The sequence below is a fragment of the Vitis riparia genome, chromosome 7 (genome assembly GCF_004353265.1).
Source record: "Vitis riparia cultivar Riparia Gloire de Montpellier isolate 1030 chromosome 7, EGFV_Vit.rip_1.0, whole genome shotgun sequence".
NCBI classification, from domain to species: domain Eukaryota; kingdom Viridiplantae; phylum Streptophyta; class Magnoliopsida; order Vitales; family Vitaceae; genus Vitis; species Vitis riparia.
The window spans coordinates 10,751,939-10,774,700 of record NC_048437.1 but is presented as its reverse complement, the minus strand read 5'-3'; the positions used below and the strand labels follow the sequence as shown (position 1 = coordinate 10,774,700).

General features: G+C 32.4%; 1 protein-coding gene and 1 pseudogene across 3 annotated transcripts; one reads left to right on the top strand and one right to left on the bottom strand.

Moving 5' to 3' along the window:
• Positions 1-1,322: 1,322 nt before the first annotated feature.
• Positions 1,323-8,601, bottom strand: LOC117919393 (chloroplast envelope quinone oxidoreductase homolog). Of its 3 annotated transcripts, none has more exons than XM_034836579.1 (5): positions 8,379-8,600; positions 7,138-7,200; positions 6,729-6,870; positions 3,473-3,564; positions 1,323-2,283 (listed from the first exon to the last, which is right to left on the bottom strand). In XM_034836579.1, the coding sequence occupies exons 2-5, from the start codon at positions 7,159-7,161 to the stop codon at positions 1,594-1,596; spliced, it is 948 nt and encodes a 315-aa protein (XP_034692470.1). In that variant the 5' UTR covers positions 7,162-7,200; positions 8,379-8,600; the 3' UTR covers positions 1,323-1,593. The 3 variants fall into 3 exon arrangements, with proteins under 3 accessions (XP_034692470.1, XP_034692471.1, XP_034692469.1); XM_034836580.1 differs by lacking the exon at positions 8,379-8,600 and adding an exon at positions 7,313-7,331; XM_034836578.1 differs by lacking the exon at positions 7,138-7,200 and having other exon boundaries at positions 8,379-8,601.
• Positions 8,602-11,169: 2,568 nt separating this feature from the next.
• On the top strand, positions 11,170-13,313 carry LOC117918034 (annotated as a pseudogene).
• Positions 13,314-22,762: the final 9,449 nt, after the last annotated feature.

Genomic DNA, 22,762 nt, shown 5'->3' with positions numbered 1-22,762 from the left:
AATAAAATTGTCCAAAAAATGTTTTTTTAAATAAAAAAATTTTCCTTAATTAAAATGGGATTACAAGTAATTTTTAAAAATAAAGTATTTAAATAATTTTTTTTAATGAAAATAGGATGAGAGTTATTTTTTTTTTCAAATTAAAGTTGTAGAAATCATTTTCTTAATAAAATTGGATTGAATTTTAACATTTTTGTAAATAAAGCTATAAAAGTCTTTTTTTTTAATTAAAAATTCTTTTGCAAATAAAGTTATATTTTTTAAATAATTTGTATAAATCACTTTTCGTAAATGAAAATAAATCAAAATACTTTTTTTTAAATAAAGTTGTAAAAATTCATTATTTTCTAGTAAAAGCAAGTAAAAATCATTTTTATTACCCAATTGAAATTTTGTATTAAATTCTTTTGATAAAATAAGTGTAAATAACTTTCTTGAAAATTGAATGCAATTAAAATTGAATCAAGTCATTTGTTGAAATAAATTGACTTTTTTTTTAAAAAATAAACAAATTGAAATCATTAATTCAAATTTCTTTAATAAAATCCTTTGAAATTTCTTGAAAATTATTTTTTTTAAATATCTTTTTTTATTATTATTTCAATAAATCATTTTGCATAATACTCTTGTCATTTATTTTGTGCATTCTTGTGATTAGATTTTATCATCATCTTTGTGTATATTGTTTTATTCCTTTAATCTTAATATTCATGATTAATTAATTAATTGTCACAATTTCCTTAATTCGTCTAGTAGAGATCATAGATATACAAACTTAAAGGAGTGTTACGGCTCACTAACACACCTTCCCGATAAGTAACCTGATCCCCGAATTCAAACTTGGTTTTTGTAGACATGTCTTTTCCAAAATAAGCAGTCTTACAAATTCTGTTTTTAAAAAATAAAATAAAAATAAGTGGCAACTCTAAGTTTTTTTATTAAAAAAATAATCAATATTTCACAAATTAATAAAAAGTAAGTCTCCTCATTCAAATGGGAACGCACATGAAAAATACGAATCCACACAACTTTTACTATTAGGAAAAAAAAGTCTCAAAAAATGTTGTAAATAAAAATTAAAAATTAAAAATTATTGTAAACTATATATTGAGTATTATTTTCAATTTATTTCTTTTTCCGTTCTCATTTTTATTTTTACCTTATATTGAAATGAAAAATAAATAATTATTCCAAATTTATATTCCTAAACAAGTAGAAACACAAAAATCAAAATCACCATACTCATTCCTATTTAAGAAAAACAGAATGAAAACAAAATATTCATTTTCTTTCTCATTCCTAAAGTTATTCTCGAAAATATATCCATGGAAGAACCTTATTAGCAAAAGCAGCATCCCACAGTATAAAACAAGGGAAAGAAAAAGAAAGGAAAAATGAAACCCATGACAAAAGCTTATACAACTTACAAATATGAATAAAAGATGCACACATTTACAATAACCAGTCTGCTAAGCGTGAGGCAGAAACAAACATCATCAAATACCTTGTTCTAATGCAAATAATTATTACCTAACCCTCGCATGCTACATCACACCTTTTTCATTAGGCATATTAGAGTTGATAAAATCACGCTTAAGGCTCGACGATGATCTTCCCAGTAGCATGGCCATCGATGCTCTTGGCCCAAGCATCTTCAGCCTTGCTCAGGGGATGTTTCGAGTCGATCACTGTCTTAAGCTTCCCTTCCTTCACCAACCCAACAAGACACTCCAGGTTCTCCTTCTTGGGAGTTACAAGCAAGGGCACCAGCTGCTTCTTAGAGAAAGTGAGTTTCTTCAGAGCAAAAGTCAGCATCGTACTGGCGGTAGGAGTGATATCTATTACCTTCCCATTTGTGCTTAAGTTAGGCTCGAAGGTGGACCAGGGAATGCCTGTTGCACAGTGGATCACAAAGTCAAATGTCCGACCAGATGGGCTCTTGAGGGCTGCACCATCTGGGGTCTTGTAGTCCAGAACCTCATCGGCCCCTAAGCTCTTGACTAAATCAATGTTTCGCGCTCCACAAGTGGCTGTAACATGTGTGTTTCCCAGCTTTGCAAGTTGAACAGCATAGTGACCGACCCCACCTGAGGCAGCTGTGATTAGGATGTTTTTCTCTGGGCCACTTCCGTCAAGGTTGATGCCTACCACCTGGGTGAGAGCCTGGTGAGCTGTAAGACCTGCAATGGGCAAGCCTGCGCCTTCAGCTGCTGACACTTCAGCAGGCCTTGAGACTGTCAAGTTCTCTTTAGCCACGGCAAACTCTGCTAGTCCACCTCCGCTCTGTCATCAATACCCAGAGCTTCAAGATTAGTAAACAAAAAGTATACGTCCTTTTATATTTATGCAAATCTTGTTTTCTCACTCTGGAGAGCAGGGATGGTCTAATGCTATTCTTAAGTTGTGGGTGGATATCTACTTCAACTTGTGTTAACCTCATTATTTTAACAAATTTCTTATCCGACTTCATCCTGCCCTTTGATAATTTTTTTCCTTAGTCTATGCTTGATTTTTGTCTATAGTGACTCCTACCGATTCTGTGTGTTCCCTACTTGTAGAAGAAATGAATAAATGATTTACGTAATTGTGAAGAATCAAACCACCGGGGTCCTGACTTGTGCCTAGAAGTGCTTTCATTTTGCCTAATAAAATGAAACACTGATTTTTCGTTTGAAGTTACAGGATTCAATAAAATGGAGATCAGAGGACTTGGTTCTCATTTGCTTTATCTAAGCCAGCCAATTGAGGTAGTGGTAGAGGAAGGGCAACTTCCCTTTCTTTGGATGCAGAGAGAGAGAGGTAAAGATATATCCACATTCTACTCTACTTTTGAGGGAAAGTTGATTCTTTGGAGAAAAAAGACAACCGGTGCCTTCTAAGAACCTTTGTCATTAATGTTTACGTTTTGACTAGACCTCATTATTGAACTGTATACCAATGCCAAAAGCGGCAAGAAAAGGTGTATAGTTTTGCCATAAACAATATAGCCAATTCATTAGATATGTCCTTCCACCATTGGGTAGGATAATTTTCCTAATCCTGGTGTTTTGTTTTTCATGGCAATTGACACACAATTCAGAAAATACTTCTCTCATTTTGAGAGAAAATATCCTCTCTCATATCCTTTAGTGATAAATTTTCCCTTTCTATCTAATAATTAAAAAAAGAATTATTGACTATGCCTGCCAATTGATGAATTACCACATGTGGGCAATAGATTAAGTATCATTTTCTTTTAACCCAGAAAAAAGAATCAAGGGCATTTTGGAATGTCCAGATTACTTAAAATATTTTTATGCTAGTATCTGCATGGACCAGAACCAAGATACACAAATCTATGGTATATCTCATAGATGGCTAGAAACAAAAGTGATTGATCATATTGCAAATTTCTCACTATAATAATACAGATATCACCCAACATGAGATCATATAGAGTTGAACAGAACCTTAAAATCAGGCTGTTACTTACAAATTGGCTAAGTTTGGAAACAACTTTGTCACCAGCTTTGAAATCTTTGACTCCAGATCCAACCTCCACCACCTCTCCAGCCACATCAGTAACTGCTCCAACAAGGAAGAGAGTAAGTTAGAATCACAACATAAATTGCTAAAAACTAAACAGCTAATAGGTATGAGGTGATTAAACAAAGTGTCAGATGAAACTGATATCAATTAGGCTGTCTAAGGGTTTCCTTTAACACTTGAACAAAACCCACCCCCCCCAATTGCTTTTCCCACTGATTATTCTCTGATCTGGACAGTATACATGTACACTGATAATATCCCATGCAACCAGCTTCAGAAAAAGCCCCTATTTGTCCCTTTCCCAATTCTCATCTCTATCACTGTGGATACTTTAAAGCTACCCATGGGGGGATTCTCAAATATAACTGCATATCCAGTCATCCAAAATTTTCTACCTTTGACTAATAAGAAAAAGGACAGGAGCACATTTTTTAAAAGGTGCGTGAAAATTTAGTTAGCCACAAAGGCAAGATGTAATGTCCATAAAACAGTAGTTTCAAAGGTGAGAGCATTCTGCGACAAGTTTTGCTTCCAGTAAGGTAAGAGGCAAGGTCCAAGGTATAAGGAATAAGACTGATGATTTTTATTTTATAAAATCAAAATGTTAGATTATCCAATAAGAAAGGTAAAAGAACATATAAATATTTCTTACATAAAACTTTTTATTAGTTTATACAAGGATTAAATACAGAAATGCCTCAACTAGATACTGTTGAATCAAGAAACATGGTTTATTTACAACAAAAAAATAAAATGAAATAAGAACATGATTAAAGAATTACTGAATACGAACAAATAACCAAAGAAACATGGTTGCATTTATAGAATTAAAACAATTTAAATAATCGATCACAAAAATTTACCCCTCAATAGACATTGTGTGATAAGTGAAGAAAATGCATGTTTTAACCTGTTATGGTTCAGAAGGCTTATGCCTAAATAGACAGTTAATTCTAAATCCTGAGCAATATAGTCCTATGCATATTGGAATGCCGCAAGAGATATTAACTAAATGTATCAAAATCTAGAAGAGTTTGTACTAAAATGAGATACCAAATATAGATTAAACAGTAACAACTAAATTAAGTCTTATTGGTTTGATTTTGTGCATGGATTTTATAACACACATAGAGATCAAAACACATGACTGATAGTCCATAGCTAATAATTCCACATAGCTCTGAACACATAAAAATGACAAGAACGTAAACGCATGGCTCTGGATCTATCAAAACAAGGAGAACGTAGAAACGGCTTAAAATAATAGTTCCACATAACAAAGAGAATGTAAAAACATCTAACATAAAATATAAATGAAACATAGAACTCTAATTCTACACTGTCCATAAAGATAATCAAAACCCTATAATGGAAAGAAGGTCCTGAAAGTCCAAATCCATCTCCAGGAAATGATCTCCCCCAAAAGGTTGTGCCTTACAGTTGCCACAACCATGCTTCAATAATCTAAGATTGTCCTAATAAAGACTCATCCAACTGACTTTACAAAGCATGATTTGTATTTGAAATCCACATAATATCTACTCTCTAATGATAACAGAAGCTCAGCCAGCTGATCACACTGTTTTCCCATGTCTTTAATGCATTACAACATGTCTTCTAATAGTTGCAATTAGATTGGCAAATAAGTCTTATGATGAAAATTTCAACTTGAATGATCTTGTGGAAACGTCACATTATGGTCTTCTTAGAGCCACATTCAGGAGGAATTAATGGAGAGTCATTCCAAGAATAGCTTTCTTTCCAGAATTTACAGGAAGTATTTCCCTATAATTCCAGCCACAGATCACATAAAACCATCATCATTCTAATCCTTATTCAACCAATAGACTCAAATTCCACCTTTTCCTCCATAAACCCCTAAAGCAGAAGCCCTCAATCCCCATTATTTTATTGTACACAGCTACTTCAAGGATTGTCCTGCATCATTTCAACCCTAAAACTTGCTAAACTTGGAATTGAACACTTTTTGTTTGAATTGATTTATTTGACACATCTAAATCCTTGAAAACTCATGTTTTACTTTGATCTAGTGGTTGTTTGTGCACAATAGCTGTTTTAAGTAGCTGCATGATTGCATTGGAAAGGTTAAAATTTGTAATGCTAGTGAAGCTAGTTCTGGGTGTTATAGTTCAGTCTTATTTTTTCTTTTTCTTCACATATTAAAAGAAATTAATTTATGTGGGTTCCCAACAACTAAAAACTTATTTTGAGTTTTTCTGTGTCTAAAACAGAGAATTCTTCTGTTTTCAGGGAAACTTGTTGTAAATCCAATAATGGAAGAAACCTGCTCTTTGCTTTAAGAACTTTTAATTCAAATTTGGTTGCCATGGTCTCCGTAATCTAATTTTTGCTGTTAAGATCCCATGCCCTATTCTACTATAACAACCTGGAAAAGGAAATCACTTCCTCAGACCGCATCATTGAATTCTTGGGTGTTTTCCTAAATAATTTTGGAAGGCTCTGTTCACTAGAAAAAATTCCTAGTTACCAAAATTACTTCTCTTGATTACCAGGAACCCATGATTTACAAGCAATTTCATGCGATGTGAATATGCTTAATTATGCTCTGATTTAATTTAACTAAGTAAACCCTCCATGATATATTAGGCTATGAGTATAAATTATCTTATATGGGAAGATGTAGAGTGCCTAATACCTTCCCATTGCAAACTATTGTTTCCAATTCACAAATAGTAAAGGGACTAGAACCTTATCCAGGTTATTGGAGACAGTCCCCTAGAAACTCAAATTAAAAAGTGATTCCACTCTTTCTGCTACTTGCATGGTAGCAGCACTCTAAGATTCACAACTAGGGTTGGAGTCACATAGGATGACGAAGAAGAGAATGTTGAAATACAGATGATGCAAGAATAGGATTGAAGATGACTTGGAAAAGAAAACAATAAGGCTATAAATCATGTTAAAGACACTGGAGACTATGCTGAAAAAGAGAATTTTCCATGATTTACAATAAGGATATCCATGATTTACAGAATTTTCCTCATTATGAAGAAAAAGAGCTTAAAAATTCAACACAATTACATGATAACTCATACAGTTGAGGCATAATATAACACATGTCAAAAAGAGTCAAGAGGATTAATAAAAAGAAAATTAATAGAAAGAAAATAAAAGTAAAAAGGAAATTCAAATATAAACCATAGCCAACAGTTGATTACCTGGTATGTGAGGGAATTTGCGAGGAAAAAGAGGACGCAGCATGCCTTTCTGCATTTTCCAATTTATTGGATTTAGGCTTGCTGCTTCCAATTTCAGCAAAACCTCATCTTTAGCAGGAGCTGGAACTGGAACCTCAACATGCTGCACTCATAGAAATATAACTATTAGCTCCAAAGGCAGCTTGAGAAATCTTTTGGCAGGTTTATGAGTTCAAGTTCCATATTTTTCCTTTACCCTTCCAGAAAAAAATTGTCATATTCTAAATTTTCACTAGTGTCTTCATTGTTCATAGAGTTTGTGAGCTTGCTATCTTTACTAAAATATGAAAACCCGAGTTATAAAAGTTACACTAGAAGTATCCTCAAATTTCTTAATCCAGCCCTTCATAACAGCTAGATCAAATGTTACCTCTCTTATTTTGTCCAAATGCATGAAAAGCACTTGTTTAAGCCTTCCTTCTAAGCTTCAATTCTGATCCACCAAAAACTAATTTGTGAGTTGTTTTTCAGATAACATTTGATGCTAAAGGTAGTCAAATCAGTTCCATTTTCTTAAAATCAAAACTAAAAGCTATAATTTTGACCTTTTGAAACCATTATTTCAAGTCCCAACTGCAAACAAAAGGCATCACGAGCATGAATGCATCAGGTCCCTACAAATTGCCTGAAAGTTCCCAGGTTTTAATGCCAAAATTGGCCTAAACAAGCATGAGAACGGCAATTAGGAAATTTTTGAGAGGTTAGAGCATGAAATCCACAATGATAAACACCCAAGGAGAACCACATTTGATTTCCACAGTGCCAATTCCTATTCTCTGAAAACTCTTCTTCTACTCTGCTTCCAAATTTTCCACACCTCTCAACAAAGGCCTCTTCTAATGATTTGAAGACCAATTGATTCTAACAACTGATTGCAAAATGGCCCTCAGATTGTCTTATGTCAAAAGATAAGGCTGCATTCTTTAAAAACTCCAATGAAGATTCTTACTCAACACAAATCCATTCTCCAAAGCAGTGTGTATCTTGGGATTAGAGACAGTCAATCAGAGAATGCCAAACGAACACAGTGACTTTGTTGTTTCTTATATGATTCCCTTGTATAAAATTAGAAAATGATATAAAAAAGGGGTCATCATTCAAACCCAACAATTCCCCCTTTTTCACATGAAACAAGTGGGAATACAAAATCACTAAATACCATGAAAAAGTAAATGGAATCAAACAGAAATCCTATGGAGTACAAATCATCACCAGAGAAATAAAAATGTAGAGAAAAAATGGAAGCCCACAAAACAGAGAATTTCTTGAGGAACTAAAAAAAAAAAAAAAAAATCAAAAGCAAAACCCTTTTTTTTTTACTTGAAACAAGTAGGAAGAAAAAAATCGCTAGAGCTATAATAAAAAATAAAATAAAATAAAATAAAAAACATAATAAACCTAATTGATTCAATCACAAAGAAAATCAAACCCACCTCACAGTCCTCAACGATAATAAAAGAACTCTTAAAGATAAATCCAACACTATTATTTGGATTGAGAGAAGGATATGAATCTAGTGTAACTCAAAAGCAAACCCAATTGATTCAATCACAAAGAAAATCGAAAACCCACTAAAAAGAAGCAAAACTCAAGAGGAGATAAAAAAAGTACCTCCAGCCCAGCAGCTCCGCCGCCATAGCCACTATACCAAACCGCGCGCATGAGCTTGGCAGCCATATCTAGAAAGAAAAAGAGAGAGCGTGAAGGAAGATGAACCACAAAGAGACAGTGAAAGAAGCAATCAGAGTGTTGTGGGCAACGTGATTAGCAAGCGTATTGCGATGTGGAGGATACGCTTCCACAAACTGCCATACAAGGAGAAGCCTCCGTCATTATGAGTGGGGTTTGCACGTGATTTGGGGGGAATATCCACGGTTGGTGAGTCATACTTTTCAAATTTCATAAAATATTTGGGAATAAATCCTTCAAATATGGCAACTGATTTCCATTAACTTCATATTTTCATGGGTTTGGTAAACGGAGATTTCCATAAATTTGATGCTTTTATCCGTTAATCACAATGCACTCGTCCTAATCCATCCAAAACCCAAACTTATGTTTGGCTTCAAAGAAAAAGTTTTGAGGAAAAAAACAAATTAAGTGTTGGTTTTGTTTGTTTGGGTTTTTTGTTTTTCTGTTTTAAATTAGAATTTTTTAAATAAAAAAAATAAAAATAGAGATTTGTTTTAGGAGAATTACCAAATCAGTTGCGTTGAATGTAATAAGAACCATAAAGGATCATCTATTTTAATAAATCTTTAAAATGCCTCAAAAATACAAAAGGTAAAATATATCATCACACTTTTTTATCTTAAAGTCAAAGATATCCCTACTTTATCATTTTTTTTTATTTTGTCTTTTCTTTATTTTTTTTCTTTTATTATTATTATTATTAATTATTAGGCCAGTTCTCTTAATCATGTTTTCATGATAACAAACTATGATCAAGTTGTTAATTATTTTTTAACTAAAAAAATTTCAAGTTTTAGTTTGAAAATTCAAAAGGATATTCAAGAATTTCATCAAATAACTTAATGGATGTAAGATCAAGACATATAAAAAACCTTTTAACCTTAGGAAACACATTTATGATGAATGCATATGGGTGCACTTAGGATTTTTATATCTTTTCGTGCATCTTTAAAAACTCAGCATATACATTGAAGTTAAATTTCGATTAAAACCCAAGTTTTAACATATGAACCTTAGGTAAATCGTTTCAAATTTGACATATTCATTGACCTAAAGACCTTACATAAGTGTTAGAAATGAAAAGAATAGAAAAAAAAAAATAGATTTTCAAGTCAAAATAGGTGAATTAGTCAAGAGACTGGTCAACTAGCTCAACCTATTAGTGTATCAGTTGACCGGTTATGCCTTCTCGGTTGAGAGATGAAAAAAAAGGTTTCTTTCTCTTCAAGTAACTATGCATTCCTAATCAATGAGTGAGTCCTCCTAGTTGATGTCTAGTTGAGGCTCAATCGAAGTCCAACGGTCACCCGCCATGCATTTATTGTCCAATGGCTGGTCAACCAATCGACCCCAAGCTCGATCGATCGAGACTACTTTTTAGCATTTTGGCTCTCAGGGCTAAAAACCTATAAAATGACAATTCCCCTTCATTCATGAGCATGAGAACACATGCATTCAATTATTTAATTATTTGCTTTTCACCTAAAAGCTCTCATTCTTTTCTTAGTGCATTAAATTCTCACTTGCATATTCTTGAGTGTACCCTTATTATTCTTCCTAACATTTGAGTCTTCGTTGAACTAAGTTAAGAGTTTTCAATCTGTACTTTGTCTTCGTTGAACTAAGTTGAGAGGTTTCAATACTTTGAGTGGCTTTGTGAAAGTGACAAGCTTCAAGTTAGTAAAGACTTGAAGGGATTGTGTAATAGCTCATTGAAGTCAAAATCCAAGTGTAAAAGTATTGGAATCTTGGTTGAAACTTCAAGGATAGTGAAACTTTCACTCGGTTAAAAGCTTGAGAAGAGTATATATAGGTAAAGGGTGTCAAACCACTATAAAATCTGTGTTTGCTTTTTCTAACCCTATCTCATTATATTTGTACCTTTTTTGCTTGAATTTATTGTGTTTGAAAATTTTTTTTAAAACCCAATTCACCCCCTCTTGGGTGTTTTCCTAATTAAGCTTAGCATTTATTTTCTCATTAACATATCAAATAAGAATAATATTAATACTAATATATATAATTAATCATAAATTATTTCATAATTAAAAAACAAGTTTATTATATTCTTTATTGTAAAGATTTCATAAGAAAATATTACAACATTTTTTTTATATTTTTATTAAATAGATTTCAAAAGTTTTGAATTGTTTGACTTTATAATATAGCTAATAAAAATTTATTCTAATAAAAAATCATTTTTATAATTATTAAAAAATAAAAATAAAAGCATGTCATAATGTATTGAACTTTTAGTATACTTATATTGTAAGTTCTATACATAAGTATTGTAACTATAATTCTCATTTTTTTCTAATTATTATTATTATTATTATTATCAATAACCTACCAAATAAGAATAATATTAATAACAATACATATTAATAATACAATAATTAATTAATAAATTATTCTTTTAAAAATATTATAAATAATTTATCCAAAATAATAATAATAATATATAATATAATAATTTTAAAAATTATAGTTTCATTCCAATAATTAAAAATGTAAAGTTATTATATTATTTATTATATTGTAGACCCCTATTTGGAAAACCATTCTTTTGCTCCATTTGGTTTTTGCCAAAATGGTGGAGTTTTTTTTTTTTTGGAAAGCACATACTGCACTTTGAGGAGCACTCGGGATGAGCTAAGCGTTTCATTTTGGAAGTGAGGGATGGCTTCTAGGTGAGTTGTATGCATGGGACATGTGGCAAGGACGCTACCACCTTGCCATAGTGGTGGTTGAAGATGGAGACCCTTTTGCTGAAAGGTGAGCAATGGGTGGGAGCTTGCAAGAGAAGAAAAACAGAGGATGATGGCTGGAATAAAGACATTTTGGGAAAGAAACAGAGTGGGTGGAGGCTTGGATTTAGAGCAAAAACAGAGGAGTACCAATGAGAGGAAGATATGAGACTTTTTAGGGAGAGCTTGAGAAGAGGGTAGCTGGAGCTAGTTGGATTTCAGGTAGGGGGAGATTTTTCGGGGAGAGTTTGAGAAAGGGAGCTGGAAGCTAAGCTCGATGAGAGACTTATCAGGTATGGTCGCAACGTTTTTCTTGTTTCCGATTCTCTTCACTATTCTACTCCATTTTCTATTGATTTTTTTTAGCATTATCGTGTTGACTGAGAGTAGGTGTTGAGGATTACATGTTTGTTCCGACTGATCTCTAAGTTGTTTTGATTGTGCTATAGTGTGTTCACTTCTTTTATTTGGTTTCATTGGGTTTGATTTTGCTCTTTTTCGGTTTCTCTGTAAGATGCTTGCAACCTTGTTTTTTTATTTACATTTAAAGTCCATTTTGGTCTCTCCCATCAATTAGCAAACTCACTGATAACCCATGAAAGAGAGTTTCATTTAGTATTTTCCTTACTTATTTCTATGTTTTATCTCCATGGTCTCCTTCCCGTTTTTGTCTTCCCCTATTAATGGTAACTTTCTTGGTAATACATGGGTTTGCTTCATCGGCAAGCATAGTGCAAGCTTGTGGTTGAGGTTCACGAGAGAAACAAATTGCATCTCATATGCTAAACTCAGCCAAATCCTAAGAGGTCCGTCCATTTCTTCAAGAAAAGCAAGCCTATTGACATGCAGTAGGAACCAACACCAAGATAATTTCGTCTTTAAGAAGAGTTCCAAAAGTCAGAATTGAGGTCTATTATCTCGATAGTTGAGACGGGTTCTTTACTATTGGTGATCCAAATGGAAAACTCTCGTCTCTGCTAGTGCTTTCCATGTAAGATGATAATTCCAATTGACAAAGTGACACTAAAGATACGCCATTGGATGCTATAAATTTAGTGAAGAGGCCATCTATGAAAGGACACACTATAGATGGTGATAAGAAGTGGTTTGATTGAGGAAGAGGAAGACTTTCAGCAAAGAGGTTTTAATAGGGAGTTATTTTGGGAAACAGAGGGAATGAGAGGTTGTGACAAAAGTTATTTTTGAGAAAAAGAAGCAAGGAAAGAAATGGCCGAAAGAAAAAAAGTTGAACAAGCTTCACTTGAGGAGCTCAATAGAAGGTGATTCTCGGGAAAGCAAGAGTAAGCTGATTATTAGCTCAAATTCAGGCAAAGACAATTCCGTGGGGTATTGGTACGACACTTAGGGAGCTTCCTCCATTTTTTGTCTCGAGAGCTGTAAACTCTAGTGATGCTAGAACTATGGGTTTCCAGTTTGTTGGGAAAGTTGTTTATACTGCAATATAGGTGGTTGTTGTTTCATTGTTCATGGAGTTGTTGGGTTTTTTCACCCGGATATGGCTAACTGCTGGGAGTCTTGGCACAGTATTTCTCACTCTTGCTGGTCGTAAGATATTCACAAATTTCATTTCAAGCGTAATGATCCATGTAACACGACCATCTGTTGTGAATGAATGGATTCAAACAAAGATTGAAGGTTATGAAGTTTTTGGGACTGTTGAGCATGTGGGTTGGTGGTCACCGACAATCATAAGAGGCAATGATTGGGAAGAAGTTCACATTCCAAACCACAAATTCACAGTGAATGTTGTAAGGAATCTTAGCCAGAAGACCCATTGGCACATTAAGACTCACGTTGCCATTAGCCACTTGGACGTCAATAGCATTAATAATATTGTAGTTGATATGCGTAAGGTTTTAGCCAAAAATCCTCAAGTAAAGCAACAAAGGTTGCATGGAAGAGTGTTTATGGACTATATTGATCAGGAAAACCAGGCTTTTCTTTATTTTGGTATCGTGCTTTGTGAAAACCCCACGTTTTGAAGAGTACCTTTGTGTGAAGGAAAGCAATACTCTTGGATCTTCTCAGAGGTGTCAGCCATCATCAAGCTCGTCTTGCGATACCCATTCATACGGTTCAGAAATAATACAACATAGCTGACATGGAAATGGAAAATATTCCATTTGCTGATGATGATATACAACAAGGTGTCAATCCATATCGATCTTTTGACAAGGACAATCTGCTTGTGTTCAAATCCAACTCTTCCATTCCATCAAGAGGTGTTACAAATTTTGCTTCAACCGTCAGGAAATTGGCAACCCAGAATTCTAACATATGGAAGTTTGATAGAAATGGCACTGTTGATGTCAACGTTAGCTCAAGTAGAAGTTCACATGTTTTGGCTAGCTCTCACAATAGTGGACAATGGAGTGGGTTCACTAATGGGGTACTCCCAGTACCCGCTTCTGCATGGCCATGCATGGCCACACCCATTGTACTACCAAAAAGGGCCAAGTGTTCGGCCCTCTTAATTCTTCATCTTTTGATGTTAAAAATTTAATTTTTATAAAAATTTCATTCTCGAATAAGTTTTCAAAATTCCAATTTTCAAATTTAATTTTAAATTTTCATTCTCAAATAATTTTCCAAAATTCCAATTTTCAAATTTAATTTTCAAAACTTTCATTCTCAAATAATTTTCCAATTTAATTTTCAAAACTTCCATTCTCAAATAATTTTTCAAAATTCCAATTTTTAAATTTAATTTCTAAGAAATCCAATTCTCAAATAATTCTTCTAAATTTCAATTTTCAAAACTTCTATTCTCAAGTAATTTTCCAAAAATTCAATTTTCAAAACTTCCATTTTCAAATAATTTTGCAAAATTCCAATTTTCAAATTTAATTTTTAAGAAATCCAATTCTCAAACAATTTTCAAATTTAATTTTCAAAACTTCCATTTTCAAATAATTTTCCAAAATTCTATTTTTCAAATTTAATTTTTAAGAAATCTCATTCTCATATAATTTTTCAAAATTCCAATTTTCAAAACTTCCATTTTTGAATAATTTTCCAAAATTCTAGTTTTCAACTTCAATTTTCAAAACTTTAATTCTCAAATAATTTTCAAAATTTCAATTCTCAAATAATTTTCAAAACTCTAATTTTTAAATTTCAATTTTTTCAAATAATTTTAATTGCACCCTGGTTTTCAAATAATTTTAAGTCATTCTTTTTCTTCTTCCTTCATTAGGGTTTAGAGTCACTAAAAATCCAGATTTTAAATAAACTTGTTACATTTCCTTTCAAGTAAGCACTTTCACAAATTTTCCTTGATCTTCAAATAATTTTCCGATTTTCGTGATTTTTAATAAGCATTAGACAATTTTCATAATTTTAAAATAATGGAATTTGTGGGATTAATTCATGCAAAATAAATTGGGCTTTGGTTGGGGCCCAACATTCATAACATTTCCTTTGAAAGCGATTCAAGTGAATTGCATGATTGACATTGTTTGATTTTGATTGGTTTTGTGTGAGTTATTTTACACCTATCATTATGCACTAACCTCATTTCATTGATAGCGCATTTTTACTTGTTGCTAAGATACGATCTTACTACCACTCAGCTTATTCTCATGCTTGATTTGTTTTATTATTTAATCATTTCATTGGTATCCATTAATTTTCATATCAATTGTCACACTTGTCTCACCTTATTTAGTAGAGACCCATTTTTAGGGACTTAGAGGGGTGCTTCGATCTTTCATCGTGCCTTCCTGATAAGCAACCTGACCTCTGAACCTAACTTTGGTTTTTTCGCAGATCTGTTTTTCCTTTAGGAGTCACACTTAGGGTTTTTCTTTGTTATTTTGTTTTTCCCTTAAAAAAAAAAAAAAACGACTCCAAGTCTTTTTCAAAAAATCAAATTTTCACCAAATAAAAAAAAAAAAAAAAAACGAGTTCACAATCGAGTGAGAACGCATCATGCAAAATAAGGGGTCCACATATATATATATATATATATATATATATATATATATATATATATATATATATATATATTTCATAAGTTCATTACTAATTTAACAAATATAACTATTAAGAAATTATTATAATTAAAAATAATTTTTGTAACTATTAAAAAGAGAAATTAAGGCATGTTGTAATATATCATCTCGTAATGTCTTGTACTTTTAGTGTATTTATGTTATAAGTTAGATATATAAATGTTATACCTCTATTTTGTAACAAATCTAATAACATTAGAAATGTTGTTTTATTCTACTATATTACTAATATCAATGCACTTTTGTCATACCAATAACTTGGATATAATATTAGTTTATTAAAAAAATTAATAATAAAATTATAATATAAAACAAATATCATAAATATTAATGTGTTAATAATAATAATAATAATAATTATGTAATTAGTCTTAATGTAGCATATAAAATATAAAAGGCAAAAAAAAAAAAATTTAATAAAGTTTTATAAGTCTTAAGAATTAAAAAATAGAAATTATCTTTTAGGTTTCTTTCTAGTACTAATAATAAAAATATAATAATATTACTTTTAATATAATATTAATAATATGAATAATTTAAAATACCTATATCATAATAATAATACGAAATGTAATACTAATATTTAATAATAATAATGCCTAAAAACGTACTAATTATGTCTCACTTAATTTAAAATCAATTTATCTAGTTAAAAGATTTAGATAATATAGTTATGTATACAGGAAAAACCATAAATTCATAACTCATAATGTTTTAGTTTTTGTATAATATATTTTACAATGATTATATAATTTTTTTTAGTTTCAATTTATTTCTAAAAATTATTAAACTCGATAATAAATTCAATACAAAGTTTCGTTTGATTTAAAATTTATTTCCCAATGAAAATTTTGAAAACATAATGGTTTTATGCAAAGGAAAAAACAATAGTCATTTTAAATATATATATATATAAATTTGTTTTTGAAAACAAAATATTGTTTTTAAATAAAATGACCAATCCAGCTTTTACTATTAGCAAAAAGGGATCTCAAAAAATGTTTTTGTAGATAAAAATAAAAAAATTATTTCAAACTTTGTAGCTTGAGGGTTAATTTAAAAAAAAAAAAAATCATTTCGAACCATATATTGAGTATCATTGTCAATTTATTTATTTTTTCATTATCATTTTTATTTTTACCTAATATTGAAATTTATTCATTCCAAATTTGCATTCCTAAACGCATAGAAACACAAGAATCAAAAAAGCGTTCAAACTGTAGTTTTAGGCATTTAGAGCCATTTCTTTTAGTTTAGGCGTTCAGAGCCACAATTTTAGGCATTCAAATTCATCTATTTCAATTTAGGCATTCAAAACCACAATTTTAGGTGTTCAGATCCATCTCTTTTAGTTTAGGCGTTTAGAGTCATTTCTTTCAGTTTAAGCGTTCAGAGTCACCTTCTTCAGTTAGGCGTTCAGAGCCACCTTATTTAGGTAGGCGTTTAGAGCCACCTTCCTTACTTAGGCATTTAGAGCCACCTTTCTTAGGTAGGTGTTCAAAGTTGTTTCCTCATATTAGGCGTTCAAAGCCACCTTTCTTTTGTTTAGGCGTTCAGAGCCACCTTCACCAGCTTTGGCGTTCAAAGCCACTTCCTCATATTAGGCATTCAAAGCCACCTTCATCAGCTTAGGCATTCAAAGCCACTTCTTTATATTAGGCGTTCAAAGCCACATTTGTCAATTTAGGCATTCAGAGTCGTATTTTTAGGCATTCAGGGCCACTTTTCATAATTTAGGTGTTCAAAGCCACCACTTTCCTTCATAGGCATTCAGAGCCATCACTTTCATAAGCGTTCAAAGCCATTCCCACATAGGTGTTTAGAGTCATTCCCCTTATAGGCATTTAGAGCCACCACTTTCTTCAATAGGTGTTTAGAGCCATTTTCACCCATAAGTGTTTAGAGCCACCTTCCTCAATTTAGGCATTCAGAGCCATCTTTCTTAGTTTAAGCGTTCAGAGCCACCTTCCTTAATTAAGCATTCATAGCCACCTCCTCATATTAGGTGTTTAGAGCGACCTTCCTTAGTTAGGCATTCAGAGTCATCTTCCACAATTTAGGCGTTCAGAGCCACTTTCCACAATTTAGGCGTTCAGAGCCACCTTCCTCAGCTTAGGCATTCAAAGCCACCTTTTTTAATTTAGGCATTTAGAGCCACCTTCCAAAGTTTAGGCGTTCAAAGCCACCTTTATCAGCTTAGGCATTCATAGCCACCTTGATCAATTAGGCATTCAGAGCCACTTCCTTATATTAGGTGTTCAAAGCCACCTTTATCAATTTAGACATTCAAAGCCATAGTTTTAGGCATTTAGGTCCACTTTTCATAGTTTAGGCATTAAGAGCCACCACTTTCCTTCATAGGCATTCAAAGCCACCATCACTCTCATATAGGCGTTCAAAGCCATTCCTTCCATAGGTATTCAAAGCCACTATTTTCATAGGCATTCAAAGTCATTTCCTTCATAGGCATTCAAAGCCACCATCACTCTCGTATAGGTGTTCAGAGTCATTCCTCCCATAGGAGTTCACAACCACCATTTTCATAGGTGTTCAAAGTCATTTCCTCTATATGCATTCAAAGCCATAGGTGTTCAGGGCCATTCCTCCCATAAGCGTTTAAAGCCACCATTTTCATAGGCATTCAGAGTCATTTCTCTCATAGGTGTTCAAAGTCATTGACGTTTAGAGTCATCACTTTCATATGCGTTCAAAGCCATAGGCCTTCAGAGCCATTTTTCTTCATAGGTATTCAGAGCCACTATCACTCTCACATTGGTGTTCAGAGTCATCACTTTCATAGGCGTTAAGAGCCATAGGCCTTTAGAGTCATTTCCTCTCATAGGCATTCAGAGCCAGCACTTTCCCTCATAGGCATTCAAAGCCACCTTTTTCAGTTTAAGCATTCAGAGCCACTTTCTCACTTAAGCGTTTAGAGCTACTTCATTAGCTTAGGCGTTTAAAGCCACTTCCTCATATTAGGCGTTCGGAGCCACCTTTCTCAATTTGGCCTTTAAAGTCATTGCTCACTATTAGGCATTCAGAGCCATAGTTTAGGTGTTTAGAGTCATTCATCTCAATCTTGGCATTCAAAGCCACATTTCAGGCGTTCAAAGCCGTAGTTTTCCAGAGTCTTTCCTCACCCATTGTGTGTGATATAGTTTTTTGAACTTATAGCATATGTTTTGATTGTATCATTGGTGTCCCTCACTTCGTGCTCTTGTATATTGCACGTGTAGTTTTCCTCAATGTTTTCAGAACCGGATTGGTCATCGAACCAGAAAAGTTATCGGTTCACGGTTCACTGGTCAGATCGACGGTCGAACTGCGGTCGAATCGGTGATGTCATTAATATATATTTTTATATATTATTAAATTTAAAAAAAATAATAAATAAAAATAATAAATTCTATCTAAATTTTGACAATATCTATCATGTTTGTTGATTTTTTTCACAAAATTTTTTATCTATAGTTGTCAATCAACCCAATATTTTTCAATAATTTAAATAAATTAAAATGTCAATATGTAATAAATAAAACAAAAATTAAATATTAAATATTAAACATATCACAACAATTATAATTAATAAAAAATTAAAAAATTAAATATAAAATTTTAAAAACTAAAATAGAAGGCAAGGTTTTTCCAGTCGTGGGAGGATGAGGAGAGAAAAGAGAGAGAGAAAAAAAAATTAAATTTTAAAAAACTAAAATGGAATACTACTTTTCCCGTCATGGGGGGGAGAGAGAGAGAAGGAGGAAGGGGGGGTTTCCACTCCAGTTGTGGGGGGAAGGGGAAAAGATACAGAGAGAGAGAGAGAGGATAGCTTTCCAAGGGTGAGGGGAACTTCCAATGGGAGGGTTTTTTGTCGTTGTGGGGAAGAGGGGAGTTTTCCAGTTCATCGTCGGGGATGGGGTGACGGGATTTACGTTGGGTGCTATAGAGGTTGGGAGGGATTTTCAGCGCGCGGCTGGGGAGGTGGGGCAGGGTTCCCAGCGTCGGGGGTGCTGTCGGCGGGATGATGCTCCAGGCAACAGTGGAGGTACCATTGTTGGCCGGATGACGCTCCAGGTGGCAGTGGGGGTACCAATCGCATGGAAAAGGGGAAAAGAAAATGAATTGTTGGGTCCGGAGGGAACCGGCCAGTTGGTCCAGTTCGTCTGGTTCGCCGATCGAACCGTCGGTTCAAACGATTCAATTTTGGTTCGATTGCTTCCCGGTCCAATTGGTCAGATCGGACCGAAACCGTGACCAGCCGACAGTCGAACCGGCTAGTCCGGTCCAATTTTTAAAACCATGGTTTTCCTTCTATATAAGATTTCAAACTCAATTACATTTTTTAAATTTAGGCCCATTTATATCGTTTAAATCTTAATTTTTATTATTTTATTTTTGAAGAAGTAAGGTTAATCTTAATAGAGAAAACACCCAAGATGTGAGAATGAATTGGAGTTTAAAAAATTCTTTTTCAAACACAATAAATTTAAGCACAAGAAGCACAAATATAAAGAGATAAGGTTAGAGAAAGCAAACTCAGATTTTATAGTGATTCGACACTTTCTTACCTACATCCACTCTTCTCAAGCTCCTAACCTAGTGAGGGTTTCACTATACTTGAAGCTTCAACCAAGCTTCTAATCACTTTTACACTTGGATTCCGGCTCCAATGGGCTCTTACACAATCTCTTCAAGTCTCTACTCATTTGAAGGTTTTAACACTCAAATAATAAATTTGAATCTATCAACCTAACTCAACAATGGCTCAAATACAACTCAAGGCTAGGATGAATCACAAAGGTGCACTAAAGAATATGCAAATGGAGATTTAGTGCACCAAGAAAAGAATGAGAGTCTTTAAGGCAAGAAAAAGTAGGTAAACAAATAAATGCAGGTGTTTTCTTCATAAATGAAGTAGAGCTCTCAATTTATAGGTATCTAACCTCGGGAACCAAAATGCCAAAAAGCAGTCTCGACTGGTCGAACTGGGGGTCGATCGATTCACTAGCCATTAGAACATTTGGTAGGTGACTATTACCCTCAACCGAACCTCGATCAGACCTTGACCTAGAAGGCATATCCCTCGACTAAGAATGAAAGGCTAATGGAAGAGAGAGAATGTTTTTTGCATCTCTTGATCGGGAAGAAGTAACCAGTTGACCGAAACCCTAGCCAGTTGAGCCAGTTGGCTAGCACCTCGATCGGTTGACCATTTTTTGCCCAAAAACCTATCTTTTTTTGGTCTTTTTGTTTATAACACTTAGGCAAGGTCTTTAGGTAAATTAATATGTCAATTTTGAAACGTTTTGCCTAAGGTTCATTTGATAGAACTCGGATTTAGATGGAAATGTTACTTTAATGCATAAACCAAGTTTTTAAAGATATATGAAAAGATATGAAAATCCTAAGTGCACCCATGCATTCATCTTACATATGTTTCCTATGATTAAAGGTATTCCAATTACCTTGATCATGCATCTATTGGGTCATTTGATGAATTTCCAAATTAACACCTAAAATTCTTTATAATTCAAACCAATTAATAATTTAACCATGGTTTGTTATCATCAAAACACGATTAGGAGAACCCTTGGGCTAACAATTTTATTTTGTTTTTTATTTTATTTTTATTTTGTATTATTTTACTTCTTTTTTTTTTCTTTTTTAGCTCACCTACTCTACCCACTCTCCATTTTCTCTTTCTTCCCATACCACCTCATTCCCAATACCACCAGCTCCCTCTCCTTTTCCCCTTATTTTTTTTTTTATTTTTTCTTTTTTAAGTTACCCACTTTTCTTCCTTCCCCTAAGGGGATTTTTTTCCATCTCTTATTCCTCCCTTCCCACACACTACCACACCACACCTCACCCCCACATGACCTCTCCATTTTCCTTTTTTTTATTTTTCTTTTTTTCTTCCTTTCCTATTCCCCTCATACACATTTCTTACCTCACCCATAAACCCATCTAAGCTTGTCACCACCTGTAGCACTGTCCACCAACCAATGACGCCACTCATGCAATTCCCCTTCCACCCATCTCACATTTCACCATTTTCTTCCAATTTAGGTAAGTTTATTTCTTATTTTATTTTTATTATTATTTCTATTTAATTTTTACAATAATTTATTATTGAGATTGTTTGTTTGGGCTAATTTCAACTATTTTTGGGTTTGCATTTACTTTATTGGGATGTTGTTTGCAAGCTTTGGGTTAAGTTTGGATAGGTTGGGTATATTTTAAACCTTGTATTTTGATTCGGGTCTCTAATATGGGTTTGTTAATTTATGTTTTATTTGGATTTAGTGATAATTGGATTTTGGATTTGGATTTGTGTATTAAATTAGGCTTGGATTATAACATATTAAATTTAGGCCTAATTGGATTTATTTTGTTTTGACATATTTGGGCTTAATTAAATATGTTCGTATTTTGATAATTAATTTGGAGATTTTGGACTAGGCATATGGCATATGGGACATTTTTATGGGGTTTTATTAATCAATATAAGTCCATTTTTATTGGTGAAATTTATTGTACTAATTTGAAGTTTGAATTTGAGCTTGAATACTTGTTTTGGATTTTGTACATTTTTTTATATTTACATTTGGACTATTTTTGTTTTTTGTAATTCTATTAGTTGAGTATGGATTTATGACACATGAAGCATGGAATTTCATGGAAGAAAGTGAGACTCAAAAAGTTATAGGAAAACATTGAGCTTGTTGTAAGTTTGTTTGGGTATACGTTTTATTTCTCACTACTATTTTGTTTTATTTTTATTAGTTATTGTAAATATTGTTTGTATATATTTACTCATTATGTACAGAATTCGATATCAAACAAACCATAATTTTGTTTGAATAAGAGGAAAAATTCGGTAAACATGTTTTAATAAAATAATAGTTTAGAAAATATTCTTTTTAATAAAAGTAAATGTTCTTAATAAAAAATCAGAAAAGTGTTTTTAAGAAAATTGTTTTAAATAAAATTTTTTAAAAAATTGTTTTTAATAATAATTGTCTGAAAATTTTTTTTGTAAATAAAGTTGTCCCAAAAATCAATTTTTAATAAAATTGTCCAAAAAATTTTCTTTTTAAATAAATTTTTTTTCCTTAATTAAAATGGGATTAAAAGTAATTTTTAAAAATAAAGGATTTAAATAAAAAAAATTAACGAAAATAGGATGAGGGTTATTTTTTTTTTTTCAAATTAAAGCTGTAGAAATCATTTTATTAATAAAATTGGATTGAATTTTAACATTTTTGTAAATAAAGCCATAAAAGTCTTTTTTTAATTAAAAATTCTTTTGCAAATAAAGTTATATTTTTTAAATAATTTGTATAAATCACTTTCCTTAAATGAAAATAAATCAAAATACTTTTTTTTAAATAAAGTTGTAAAAATTCATTATTTTCTAGTAAAAGCAAGTAAAAATCATTTTTATTTCCCAATTGAAATTTTGTATTAAATTCTTTTGATAAAATAAGTGTAAATAACTTTCTTAAAAATTGAATGCAATTAA